The 15,245-nt window shown below is 33.6% G+C and overlaps 1 protein-coding gene across 1 annotated transcript; it reads left to right on the forward strand.

Moving 5' to 3' along the window:
- Nucleotides 1-2,271: 2,271 nt before the first annotated feature.
- Nucleotides 2,272-15,245, forward strand: LOC132732533 (ERI1 exoribonuclease 3-like). The gene is made up of 7 exons (XM_060719002.1): nucleotides 2,272-2,644; nucleotides 2,937-3,053; nucleotides 5,512-5,571; nucleotides 6,143-6,234; nucleotides 9,528-9,600; nucleotides 11,354-11,450; nucleotides 15,010-15,245. Exons 1-7 carry the CDS (start codon nucleotides 2,315-2,317, stop codon nucleotides 15,087-15,089), a joined length of 849 nt encoding a protein of 282 aa, XP_060574985.1. The 5' UTR covers nucleotides 2,272-2,314; the 3' UTR covers nucleotides 15,090-15,245.

Below are 15,245 nucleotides of genomic sequence, written 5' to 3' on the forward strand. Positions count from 1 at the left end.
AATACATATTTAGAATCACAATTTTGAAAAGAGACCCCTTAAAACTTTAAAATTTGAAAAAATTTATATTTTTAATTGAATAATTGATATTTTAAACAATGCATTTATATCAATTTCATGATTTGTAGATATCTGTTTAACCTATAATTTCAAGAAAATGTTGAATCACTGGTATGTGATCACTGGTACATGTATATTCAAAAATCTGGTTAGGAATGTCAATGGCCAAGCTCCTTTATTGTCTGCTTGGGCGTCTGTAGTAGGCAGAAATTTCTGGTAGAAATATTCAAAAAGTTGAACCCATTGGTTTACATGTATGTACAACCTTGACTTTACAATGTTTAAATTATAACAAATGTACTCAATTTATGGACTAAAAAGGACCTTAAAGAGTTGAAATTATTTTTGTCCAATTAGCGATTGCGTATTTTCCCAAATGAATAGTAAACCATATTACTTTGGTAAATCGGCAAACAGTTTATCAGTCATGTAAATTGACTGTTTATAAAAATGATTTAAAATACTAAGCCAGTTTAAATTTATTAGTACATATTTACTAAGATAAATTGGTCGCGCGAGACCAATTTAATCTGTGCGACTAATTTAAGTTTGTAAATAAGTACTAATAAATTTTAACCTTTACTTAAAAATCTGCGTAAAAATCAAATACCCCAGTTGGTTACATATCTTTCTTATAAATTCAAACTGATAACTATAATTATAATTCATTTCTTGTATGTAAATAAAGACAGATAGTTTAATGTTTTTGACAGGTACTGAAAGATATATCTATTGTGCTGTTTGCACGTATACAGAAGATATGAAATTATGTCTTAATTTTTTTTTTTAATGCGAGAGCAAAATTTTACTCAGTGTGAGTAATATATCTTATATATCCTACCGTGACCCAAATTCGGCGTTCTCCTAAATTCCGCGATGTGTTTTGTTTTTCGTCATTCACACAAGATTTTAGAGGTGAAGATCAATCATGTTGAGTCTTACAACTCAAGTGATTTTCTGCGCTTATGATGGAGATATGGCTGGTAAACATTAAAAATTGTATATGACATGGAGAAAATTGTGTGCTTTACCTGATGCAATTTCAAGTTTATCTATACTTTCCTCTATTAAATTGATATTGTTGCTTAAAATAATTTGACAGTCGCCGTCTGTTATCTTACTATTTTTACTGCCGATATAGGTCAACATACTACGTCACAATCCCGCCAAAATTAAAAATTTACTGCAACCAATCACAATCGCTGAATTAAGGTGACGTTTTTAGATGGTAGTAAAATTTTACATAAGCCGTATTTGTTTATATTTGGCAAACGCTGAATGATTACATTGTTAGAAATCAACTTAAAGTAACTTTTAAATAGTTGTAGCAAAATTATATCAAGTATAATTATAGATTATTGTAGTTTATTGAAATTGCCATTGACTTTGTTCTTGTATCACCGAATTTAGGTTAGGGCCTACACCGGGATATATAAGTGAGTAATATACCTTGCATGTATTTTATATATAGTAAAGGATACTGGTCTTGATAGACAAGGGAGATAATTTTATGTCCTATGAATATTTTGACAATTATTGGCAAGACAAATGTGATGATTGCCTGTGTAAGAGAGGCTATAAGTTAATAATGCTTGACTAGGAACCTGGAAGAGAATCTTATTTTGGCTATATATCCTAGAATAGACCCCGGGGTCTAAACCAGGATTATTATATCTAAGGTATTCCGTTTTCTTTAGTGTAATATATTACTTCTGAAATATACATAGGGGTGACGGTCCAGGAGATTGCCAATTTCAGTACTTTTTTCACAGGAAAAACCTAAGGCTAAACTAAATTTGCTGATTATTTGTAAGTAAACAGATTATGAATAAAATATTTTATGCAAATATATAAGCTTTAATATTCTTTAGTAAGTCGCATCATAACGCATTATCGCTGACAAGCCAAAGTGGCAAATGTTGACGGGTAATGCTCTGGAGTCGTGTACCAGTTTATACAATAACCAATAAAAAATATTTGACAGTTCTGTCGGCCATTTTTGTTGTAAATTTATCCAACAATTAACGTGAAACAGGATCATTCTTAAGTTAAATATCGTAAGTACCTTCCATTAACGTAAATAATTCATCAGTCAACTTGAATATCCATTGGTTTGTTAATAAAGAGATAGATATAGAAGATATTTACATTATTTCTAATAAGCAGCTGCGATGATTCATTCTCATCCGTAGGTCAAGGTCGGTTTGTAAGTCACGTGACTAAACGGAAGCAGCATGTCAAACTTTTATACAGGATGAATTTTTATGGACTTTCCAGGCAATCTAGTTTCGTTTCATTTATAAAGACACTTGAACATAATTGGTTACTCCATGTAAAAACGACAAGGACATTAAAAACTCAACAAACTAGGATAAAAAGTTCACAAAACTTTAGCACTAGTTGCAAGCATTTGACTGTAAAGAAAAGGAAAAGGGGACCATCAGCTAGATCAAATAAACTTTTCCAAATAGAACAGGACAGATTGGCCATGGCAACATCAAAATTAAAGGATCAATATTTTGATTATTTCCTTGTGCTTGACTTCGAAGCAACATGTAAAGAAAATGAGCTGATTTACCCTCAAGTAAGTATATTATAAAATTGGTTTTGATTATAACTGCCAACAGAATTGTAAACACTATCAGAGATATAAAATACATGTATAGTGTCTTTGACTTATTATAACAAGCATTAATAGAGTATTAATATGATATATTAAAATGCAGTTCAGACATCTGCAGTGGTTTATTTAATAAATTGAAATTGAATGTTTAATTAATATAAGGGTAAGAATTTTACAAATATAATATATGTTGTATTGTATAGACTTATTGCTTGTTTGATTAAATTGTGCAGCTTTTTGTCTTGAATTTCAGGAAATAATAGAGTTTCCAGTTTTAAAGATTAACTCAAAGACATTGGAAACAGAATCAGTATTTCATCAATATGTTCAACCCAGGGTTCATAAAGACCTAACACCTTTCTGTACAAAAGTAAGACATTTAAAATGATTGTACATGACAGTGTTAAATGTTTATTCAATCATTTAAATCATTTTTGATCACAAGATTGATAAAAATGTTTCAATGTTTCTTTTCTTGTCCTTTTTATAAAAGGACATTCACTGAGGTCAGGAAGCCTAAAAACATAACATTCTTACACAAATCAAGTGAAGCACTTAAAATGGAAAAATCTGCATAGATAAATATTTAACAAATATTGTAACACATGTCATGAAACTTTCAGTGGAGTTCCTGTAATTTCCTAATACCAGATATTGAATAAATAAAATCAGAGACAAATATTATAATTATATTCAATATATAATAATTATCATATAAAAATGTAAACCCAAGCTGCTTCTTTTTAGTCAGCCGTAGCTTTGCCATAAATGCAATTATTTCTGTATAATATTTAGTTGAGTATACCCTTTGGACAGCTGCTCCCCACTAAGATTGGTATGGACCACTGCTTCCACCAAGTTTGATATGGACCACTGCTTCCATCAAGTTTGATATCGACCAAGTGCTAATGCCCACTAAAATTAATATGAACCATTGCTTCCAAGTTTTATACGGACCACTGCTTCCACCAAGTATGATATGTACCACTGCTTCCCTCCAAGTTTGATATGTACCACTGCTTCCCTCCAAGTTTGATATGTACCACTGCTTCCCTCCAAGTTTGATATGGATCACTGCTTCCCTCCAAGTTTGATATGGATCACTGCTTCCCATTTCAATTGATATGAACCACTGCTTCCCATTAAGATTGATATGTACCACTGCTTCCATCCAAGTTTGATATGTACCACTGCTTCCCTCCAAGTTTGATATGGATCACTGCTTCCCATTTCAATCGATATGAACCACTGCTTCCCATTAAGATTGATATGTACCACTGCTTCCATCCAAGTTTGATAATGGACTGCTATTTAATCAATCAAGAACGATATGATCTACTGCTTCCCACTTAGTTTCATATGGACCACTGCTTCCCACAAAGTTGGATATGCAGCACTGCTTTCCACCCAATTTTTAGCTCGACTATTCGATAAGAATAAGTAGAGCTATTGCAGTCACCCGAGCGTCCGCGTCCGCGTCGGCGTAACCACTTATGTTAAAGTTTTTGTAATAGTTCAAATATTTTCAAAGTCTATTGACATATGGCTTTGAAACTTTGCACACTTGTTCACCATCATAACCCCAACCTGTAGACAGGAGAAGGTAACTCTATCAAGCATTTTGACAGAATTATGCCCCTTTTTCGACTTAGAATTTACGTTAAAGTTTTTGTAATAGTTCAAATATTTTCAAAGTCCATAGACATATGGCTTTGAAACTTTGCACACTTGTTCACCATCATGACCCCAACCTGTAGACAGGAGGAGGTAACTCTATCAAGCATTTGGACAGAATTATGCCCCTTTTTCGACTTAGAATTTACGTTAAAGTTTTTGTAATAGTTCAAATATTTTCAAAGTCTATTGACATATGGCTTTGAAACTTTGCACACTTGTTCACCATCATGACCCCAACCTGTAGACAGGAGGAGGTAACTCTATCAAGCATTTTGACAGAATTATGCCCCTTTTTCGACTTAGAATTTACGTTAAAGTTTTTGTAATAGTTCAAATATTTTCAAAGTCCATAGACATATGGCTTTGAAACTTTGCACACTTGTTCACCATCATGACCCCAACCTGTAGACAGGAGGAGGTAACTCTATCAAGCATTTTGACAGAATTATGCCCCTTTTTCGACTTAGAATTTACGTTAAAGTTTTTGTAATAGTTCAAATATTTTCAAAGTCCATTGACATATGGCTTTGAAACTTTGCACACTTGTTCACCATCATGACCCCAACCTGTAAACAGGAGGAGGTAACTCTATCAAGCATTTTGACAGAATTATGCCCCTTTTTCGACTTAGAATTTACGTTAAAGTTTTTGTAATAGTTCAAATATTTTCAAAGTCCATTGACATATGGCTTTGAAACTTTGCACACTTGTTCACCATCATGACCCCAACCTGTAGACAGGAGAAGGTAACTCTATCAAGCATTTTGACAGAATTATGCCCCTTTTTCGACTTAGAATTTACGTTAAAGTTTTTGTAATAGTTTAAATATTTTTAAAGTCCATTGACATATGGCTTTGAAACTTTGCACACTTGTTCACCATCATGACCCCAACCTGTAAACAGGAGGAGGTAACTGTATCAAGCATTTTTTTTACTATCAAGCACTAAGAATAGTCGAGCGTTGCTGTCCTACTGACAGCTCTTGTTTATGAACCACTGCTTCCAACCAAGTTTGATATGGACCATTCAGCTTCCCATCAGGTTTGATAAACAGCACTGCTTTCCAACAAAGCTAATATAGAGTTGTTCTAACAGGAAGAATTAAGGATACAAATCATCGATGAATCATTTAATATTTTTGTACTTTCAGTTAACTGGAATAATCCAAGCAATGGTAGATGACCAACCATATATAGAGGATGTGTTAAAGGTAATGCAATAGGTCAGATTTCAAATGAAAGCTGTTGACAAATAAATAACAATAAGTTATATTGTTAGCACCTTATAACAAAAATATATAGTTACAAATATAATTAAATTTCTATATACATTATTTATGAAGCCTTTTGTTCCTGATCAAACTTTATAGCAGCATGCCACCAGGTTCATGCTAAATTTCATAAAAAATTTTTAATGTATTTAAAAGTTAGATATTGTGAAGTGAAGAAAGTAATTTATTAATTGCAAAAGTCATAATTATTATTTGTTGTATTGTCCCTATCTTAAGTAACAAGAATGATATGACTGTCATTTTGACCCCCTGAATTTCTTAAATGGCATTGTTCAGCCTCCTATTTTGGAACTGTCCATTATCATTTCTGGGGATAACAAGATGAAAATTTGAAGTTGGTCAGACCGTTATGACTCTATACATTTGTACTTGTGTGAAGGGCTAATCTGATTTGTATCCTGCAAGGTAGTGGCTGTCATCGTTATTTATATACATTCAAACTTTGTTGGTTGTCACATGTAAAATGTTAATTATTTGTTATAAATTACAGAGTTTTGATAAATGGATGGCTGACAATAATTTGCTGGATGAGAATGTTAAGTCATTGTTTGTGATCTGTGGTGACTGGGATCTTCTTAAAATGTGAGTTACCGGTACTTAATCAATCTTCTATTTAATACAGCATGACACCTGATGTAAATACAGTCGACTCCACTTATAACGAACTCGCTTATAACGAATTATCGTTAATAGCGAACTAAATCTGACATCCCCGGCCGATTCCTTCTTTATTATGTCTCCCCCACCTCGGGGGGAGACATATTGTTTTTGCCCTGTCCGTCCGTCCGTCCGTCAGTCAGTCCGTCCGTCCATTCTTCGTTTCCGGACGATAACTAGAGTTCCTTTTGACCTACAGCTCTCAAACTTCATAGGATGAATGGTCTTATTGAGCAGATGATCCCTATTGTTTTTGGGGTCAGTAGTTCAAAGGTCAAGGTCACAGTGACCGTTGGTCAATTTCTCGTTTCCGGATGATAACTAGAGTTCCTTTTGACCTACAGCCCTCAAACTTCATAGGATGATTGGTCTTATAGAGCTGATGATCCCTATTGTTTTTGGGATCAGTAGGTCAAGGTCAGACTGACCGTTGGTCAATTTCTCGTTTCCGGATGATAACTAGAGTTCCTTTAGACCTACAGACCTCAAACTTCATAGGATGATTGGTCTTATTGAGCAGATGATCCCTATTGTTTTTGGGGTCAGTAGTTCAAAGGTCAAGGTCACAGTGACCGTTGGTCAATTTCTCGTTTCCGGATGATAACTAGAGTTCCTTTTGACCTACAGCCCTCAAACTTCATAGGATGATTGGTCTTATAGAGCAGATGATCCCTATTGTTTTTGGGGTCAGTAGGTCAAAGGTCAAGGTCACAGTGACCGTTGGTCAATTTCTCGTTTCCGGATGATAACTAGAGTTCCTTTTGACCTACAGCCCTCAAACTTCATAGGATGATTGGTCTTATAGAGCTGATGATCCCTATTGTTTTTGGGGTCAGTAGGTCAAAGGTCAAGGTCACACTGACCATTGGACAATTTCTCGTTTCCGGATGATAACTAGAGTTCCTTTAGACCTGCAGACCTCAAACTTCATAGGATGATTGGTCTTATTGAGCAGATGATCCCTATTGTTTTTGGGGTCAGTAGTTCAAAGGTCAAGGTCACAGTGACCGTTGGTCAATTTCTCGTTTCCGGATGATAACTAGAGTTCCTTTTGACCTACAGCCCTCAAACTTCATAGGATGATTGGTCTTATAGAGCAGATGATCCCTATTGTTTTTGGGGTCAGTAGGTCAAAGGTCAAGGTCTCAATGACCGTTGGTCAATTTCTCCATTTCCATTCCTGTTTCCATTCACAGTTATTCTCAGCAGTGGGGGAGACATGCGCTTTTTTACAAAAGCATCCTCTAGTTTTATATTAAATCACATCGCTTAATACGTACTTGCTTATAACAAATTTTCGGCTATAACGAACCACTTTTCAAGCCCCAAATGACGGAAATCATTTAAATTTCCTCGGTTATAACAAACTGTTATACTTGAAATATCGGGATGCGCTCGATTAGGATCAGTACATGAATAACGCTATCTGATAATTAAACAATCGAATGATTGCACAAGTTAGTTATGGCTTCAGGGAATAAAGATTTTGATAAAATGTTCTCACAATATAATTTCCTACTTGTTACGGAAAATTTGTATTTCACACCCTCAGCTGATTGCTGTAAATACCCGATAATTGCCAAATAATCGGGTTTTTTTGTTTGCAATATTAACCAAACGATAATAAACAAAGAAAACAAATGGTAAGAACTTTATAGACAATTAATACATGAATAGATACTTGTACCATGTACATGATATATTGCTCAGTTAAATGCCCCACATTTAATAACCGCTGAAGTAAATACCGGTTATATCGGTAACCAGTGAAGAGTATGGCTTTTTCACGGCAAATTTCCCCATCCAAACATGTCAGCAAGTTGCTGCTACTTCGCTTTTAGCGAACTTCGGATATAACGAACGATATTTTAATGTCCCATTGAGTTCGTTATAACCAGAGTCGACTGTATTGATGTAGATGAAAAGTTGTATTACTAAATGAATGTACATTGCATAAAGATTAAAGTATTTAACCAAAATTGTATTTTACATTGTTTATGTATTGGATAATAAGTTTTCTTTATTGAACAAAAATGTTTTGTGTTAATTTACATTTTGATTACATCTATTTGCAAGAAAAGGAGACTTTTTATAATTTAAATTTACAAAAATTTCATATTTAATCTAAGTCATTGAATGGCATTGTCCAAGTTTAGGAATATTTATTATTTATCACATAAACCGCGGCGCAGGAGTGTAATAAAGCCATTTAATAAAAACGATATTACACTTGACAATATTACACTAGTGTAATAACACTTTGACGTCACGTCATTTACACTATAAACATAGCGTTAAAGCGCGCTAATATTAGCATTACACTATAGGCTCGTCAAAGAAAAATGACTTTTGTTAACAGTTTACCGTTCTTATTTTATATATGTGATAAATAGAATATTATATTCGTGTATATTCAATACTAAATTTATTGAACTCGTTGAATAAAACAATATTATGCTCGCCAGAGGCTCGCATAATATGATTTTATTCAACTCGTTCAATAAATTCAGTATTAAACCTACACTCATTCAATATCCTCTATATAAATGGTGATTATTCTGCAATTACTTCTTTAAATTGGCATAAATGAGAGATATTTCACCTCCGAGTAAGGTCTTTCTAAGTGAAAGACCCTTCTTAGGTTCAGAAGTAATGATTAATTTAAATGGAATATATCCTGAAATAAAATGTCAGCGCTATAGTTTTGATGTCTGAACTAAGTGCTTCGGGATCAACTTAGACTGATGCCAAGAAGAAAATTCATAAACATTTTTTGTCTGCATTTGTCTTTTATCTGGGCCTACATTTAGGGTGTATGCAGGTTTTTCACATGAATGATATAAATGTAGCTTAAGCTCCCAGATCAATATGATTTACAAGACTTAGTGAGATAACGTTTTTGATGATTTTATCTAGAAATGTGTTAGGTACAATGTACCTTGTAGTGTCTTGTAGTGTTTACTGTAAAATCAGAAATTCTCAGAAAGGATTAAATTTTGCAATTGAAGATTTTTGCAAAACTTAATGTTTGCTAGGTTTGTGTATCATATATTATCTGAATCATATCAATTCAACAGTACTGAAAGTGGAAATTTCCAAATAATTTATCTCACCAATTAGCCTTAAAAAAATTTTTTTCACAAAATTTGGACCTTGCAAAAATATTTGATTTTACAGGAACTTTGGGGATTTGTATGAACATTTGTCTATTTTCATAGGCTCCCGTCACAAGCTGAATATTTCAAGTTTGAAACACCAAGTTATTTCAACAGATGGTTGAATGTTAAAAAGGTAAGATCAAAGTATGTTTTCTGAAAATTATTTGAGAAAACATGTTTAGGAATATAAATATTTTTTTTTTAAATATTTTTTTAAGTACATTAGGTTACCGCTGGTAAACTAGGAGTAGGAGCGTCCATAGTCAAGTGGTTCAAGCCGTTGACTTCAAGTCACTGGTACCTCACTGCTGGAATGCCATCAGGGACTTTGGATTATTTCATGTGAGGAAGCTATCCAGCTAGCTTATTGAATGTTGGTGGTTCTTCTCAGGTGCCCATTCATGCCTGAAAAAATGCACAGGGCACTTGAGTTCTCCCTCCACCATTAAAGCTGTAAAAGTTGCCATATGACCTTTACTGTGTCAGTGTTGGTGTGACATAAAACCCAACGAAAATAATATATTTATACATGTATACTTTCCCATACAGCTAGTGCAACATACATTATACAGTGTTGTCAATTTAAGAAAGAAACTATAGGACATTGTAATTACTGGGAAAGGCCTCATGTATACTTAAAGTTGCATGCCTCTAGATGAGCCAAAGTATTTCAAGAAAATCAAACTGGAGAAAAAATTTCTAAGAGTTTAAGAAAATAGTAAAAAGAGTAAATATTTCAATGTAATTTAATGACTGATTTTGCAGTATTTTATCACCATATTATAATTTTGATTTTGCAGTATTTTATCACCATATTTCTACTGCTTTACTAACACAGAAAGGGCTGTTTCTGCATACTTTGACCTCTTTCTAGTAATTGACATTGGTTGAAAGTGCCATCTGCAATGTGTAAATTAGCATGAATCTGGTGACGTACTGCTTTAAGCATCACATTTCCCAATTTCATATACATGTACTAGTATAAATATTGTTATTGTTAAAGTACATGTGTACAATTTGTCTAATTTCAAACTATTGGCCTTGAAATGAAACATTGGTTAGTGAAAAATTTATATAGAGGATATTTGTTTAGTTCAGTGTAAGATCGGAATATATTTCACTGAGTGAGCACCAAAAGGTATATTTCACGAGTGGCGCAGCCACGAGTGAAATATGAACTTTTGGTGTTCACAAGGTGAAATATATTTCGATCTCACACTAAACTAAACAAATTTTCTTTTTATTACATGCAAAGAAACGTTTTAAAAAGACATTTAACCTAATACTGAATGAAAAGCGCGCCAAATGATAATACAACGTGATGTCATTTACGACGTCACGTCATTAAGTTGGTACCCAGTACTGTGAACGCTGGTATTTCACTGAAACAACGTAAGGGGCTTAAATTCAAAACAGTGAAATTATCAAAGTGGTAATTTTACTGTTTCAAACAGTGAAATTACCTGTTTTATATCACTGATATATTTCTATAAACCACTGAATAGCATGCAATAAATATAAATCTTGTCCTTTGTATAAAAAATGGCCTGCTATAAGGGTAGAGTTTCATGAAAATAAAAAAAAAAATTAGAAAAATCCACAAAAAAAAATTTTAATTCCAAAATCAGCGCAAATGAAAATGAGTGCAAATAATTTGCATGTAGCAAAAATAAATATTTGCATGTAGCGTTGCTTTATGATCTTATGATACACTGCAAAAGTTAAACTCTGGGTTAAAAATTGCTGATCCCTCATGGAACATAAAGGTTATTGTACTACAGTGTAGCTTGATTAAAATCAATTGGTTCTGTGACCTTGTGTGTTTTCACAGTATTGTGCCATTCTAAAGAATGCATTTTTACTAGTATATTATTTACTTTTATAAGGCCTATGCAGAGATGACTTCAACATATCCCAAGGGAATGATGCCTATGTTAGAGGGATTAGAAATTCATCACCAGGGCAGACACCACAGTGGCATAGGTAAGGAAGCACTTAATCTCATCTGTAATAATTCTCTTCTAATGAACAAAAAAAAAGATTTTAGGTTTGCCTTTTTATGTGCTTTAAATAAAGAAGGGTGAATTTTTGCTCAATGTAGTCTCATATACCATTATAAACAATACGATTTGTTCCAATAAACACAGTGATAGCACGGGGGAGGAAGTGTTACACGAAGGATGGAGTTCTTATGATAACTTGTTTGGAGTTCTTATGATAACTGTCACGGAGTTCCAGGAAAACGTTACGGATTTCTGTGGAAAACTTTTCTATATACTTGGAGAACTCGCGTAAATAATGGTTATTTTTAACTTTAAATGGGGAGTTTGAGGTGCTAAATTTAACTTTGATAATTAAACTTGCCCTACATATTGTATTTTGTTTCAGAAAAAATATTTTAGTCCATATTTCGTCGCCTTTTTTAAAAAAATCTGGTAGTTTTGAGAAAAATTACCAAATTACTTGCTAATTCGTACATATTGACCTTTTCATTTGTGATCTTCATCGTTGCTATACATAATCACCTAATTATTATGGAGAGTTGCAAACATAAAGCCAAGGCTAATAAATTTATACCCGATTTTTCAAATGTTACGGAGTTCTTGCGATAACTCAAAATATGTCCTGGAGTTCTTATGATAACTTTTGTTACTGCCAGTAATGTTTTTGTGCTTAATCACGGCACGTTTAAGCGTATTTGATTAGTCAATAAGTGTGTAAATCATTATGAAGCATAGTACGCTTATCATTTGCACAAAAATTTGGTTATATAACGTTGGTTTTGATCGTGTTTTTCAGTTCAATAGATATTTTTCTTACCTCCGTTTCTTGTGTTTTTTGTGTTTGTTTTGGTCTTTGTATGTGTGTGTGTGTGTGTGTGTGTGTGTGTGTGTTTTTTATTTTATTGGAATGACTGTAAACATACTTGATGTAGAGCATTTACTTACAGGATAAAAAGACGCTTTGAATTTAATACTCAAGCATGATTTCGTCATATACTAGTATACATTATTCCTGGCAGTTTTAGAGAACATTTAGAACAATTTCTAAAAGGTATCAGTTTTTGTCATAGAAACGTATAAAGTGATATGACGATAGAAAGTAAGTCTTCAATAAGATATGTGAGTCACCGTAAGGTTCATGCCGTTTATCGACCTTGTTCCTTTCTCTTTTAAATCAAATGTAGCATCACGTGACGTACAGCAATCTCCATATTTCGGAAAATTACTGCATACATTTTCTTATCAAAGTTGGAGTCCTAGTTGTGGAAATTTTGCAACAACTTTTGCTGTAACTGATTTACAAAAATATATTGTCGAACTTCTTTCGCTCGAACCCGTAGGGCACGTGCAAACCTGTCGAAGAGATCGGTAGTAATCGGTTGATTTTTTATGCATAAAAAGATCATACATTTCGGGTGCATGGGTGTGAAGGGTATCCCGGTTACATACGATACAGGGTATATTATGATACAATTTACTTAGCCGCTTTTGAGCCCAACTACTTATTGTCTGCTTTAGAAAGGCGGTTGCTTAAAACATGTAACTGAGAAAAATGGTAAGTTTTAAACAATTTTTCCTTGGCGGTTTAAGCCATGTTACTGCTGAATACAGGTGACCGCTGATTCAGGTTTTCCTGAAGATTTTTGTTTGTTTGTTTCATTTTACGCCTTTTCCCCAACAGTATTTCAGTCATATGGCGGGTAGTTTCCTAACCATCTTTCCTGGAGAGTTACACCAGTACTAGACTACCTTCCTCCGTGCTAAACTACCAAAGCATCTCCCAGGGATCGAACCCACGCCAGAGAGGTAAGTGGATTAGAAGTCATCGACTCTTACCCCTCGACCACGGAGGCGGTCGTTCCTGAAGATAGCTTAGCACCTGTTTATCCTATATAGACTGTACACCAAAGCAGTTTCATGTCTTCTCCAGATATATTGAATGATCGTGTTTTAATTTTGCCACATGGCCTCAATGTTGCATTTGCGGAAACTTATGACATAAAACTTTTGTTGACGAAAAGTATACACAGAAACATTTAGTGCATTCGTTGGGTTTTATAATGTCAATATGATTTCGCACAAATTTAATTAGGAACTAAAACACGATCAAAACCAACGTTATATAACCAAATTTTTGTGCAAATGATAAGCGTACTATGCTTCATAATGATTTATACACTTATTGACTAATAAAATACGCTTAAACGTGTCGTAATTAAGCACAAGAAACACACTGGCAGTAACAAAAGTTATCATAAGAACTCCAGGACATATTTTGAGTTATCACAAGAACTCCGTAACATTTGAAAAATCGGGTATACATTTATTAGCCCGGGCTTTATGTTTGCAACTCTCCACTATAATTAGGTGATTATGTATAGCAACGAAGAAGATCACAAATGAAAAGGTCAATATGTACGAATTAGCAAATAATTTGGAAATTTTTCTCAAAACTACCAGATTTTTTTTAAACGGCGACGAAATATGGACTAAAAGATTTTTTCTGAAACATAATTCAATATGTAGGGCAAGCTTAATTATCAAAGTTTAATTTAGCACCTCAAACTCCCCATTTAAAGTTAAAAATAACCATTATTTACGCGAGTTCTCCAAGTATATAGAAAAGTTTTCCACAGAAATCCGTAACGTTTTCCAGGAACTCCGTGACAGTTATCATAAGAACTCCAAACAAGTTATCATAAGAACTCCATCCTTCGTGTAACACTTCCTCCCCCGTGGATAGGGAACATGGTTTAATACACATTTTTGTGTTGTCTCCTACAGAGTTGTGGTGATGTATAGAAATCATTTCTCCATCATTCTCAAAAACTACTGATGCAGTTTCAGCCAACTTTACATGAATGATCAGTACAAAGTCTTGTGCATATGGCCTGCATTTTCCAGTACAATGATTTTGTCAGTGTTGTAGGCTTGTAGCCCTAATGATATTTATTTTTAAAGTTGGGCTACTTCTCTTACACTAATGCAATTTGAATGAAACTTTAAAGAATTGATCTGTATGTGTAGGTCAAGTATATGTACTTGGGCATATTATACAGTTTTTTAGGTTGAATGATTTTTGGCTGAGTTATGGCCCTTGAATGAAAATGTCATTTTGAACAACTAGTTATTTTTGTGTTGTGTACAATAGCTGATACATGCTGCAATGCAGCCAGGATGTAGATAACTTTCCATAGTCTTGTCCTTCTGTCTCACACAAAACTTGTTCAGACTACTCATGCAATTTCATCCACACTTTCCAGAAATGATCAATACCAAATAAGGTTTTGCATATTGTCAGCATTTTCCAGTTCAATGATTTTTGTCAGAGTTATGGCCCATTTTAATGTTTTAAAATTATGTCAGAAATACTCTTATACTACTTATGCAATTTGAGTGAAACTCAACAGACACATGTGATCACTGATTGCTTTTTGTCATAAATTGTGTATATTAATAAAAGAAACCTTTATATTGATAGCAAATCAAGTTATCAAATTTGTTTTGAAGTAACAAATGTTTTCCATTTCCTTTCACAGATGATTGCAAAAACATTGGAAATATTCTGATTGAATTGTTGAAACGTGGATACATGGCAAAAGCTACAGGATCAAGATGACAGTGTATAAACTGACTTTATATCTAGTGATGTTTGTTATTTGTGCTAAGAGCAAGAACATTTTTCCTTATTTCAAATAAGCAAGATTTATTTGGATTTTATCTAGTTATTATAAATACGGTAAATAAATCATAACATTTATATATTCAGATTTTA

This window comes from Ruditapes philippinarum, unplaced genomic scaffold (genome assembly GCF_026571515.1).
Source record: "Ruditapes philippinarum isolate M1 unplaced genomic scaffold, ASM2657151v2 ctg576_1_1_1_1, whole genome shotgun sequence".
Taxonomy (NCBI): domain Eukaryota; kingdom Metazoa; phylum Mollusca; class Bivalvia; order Venerida; family Veneridae; genus Ruditapes; species Ruditapes philippinarum.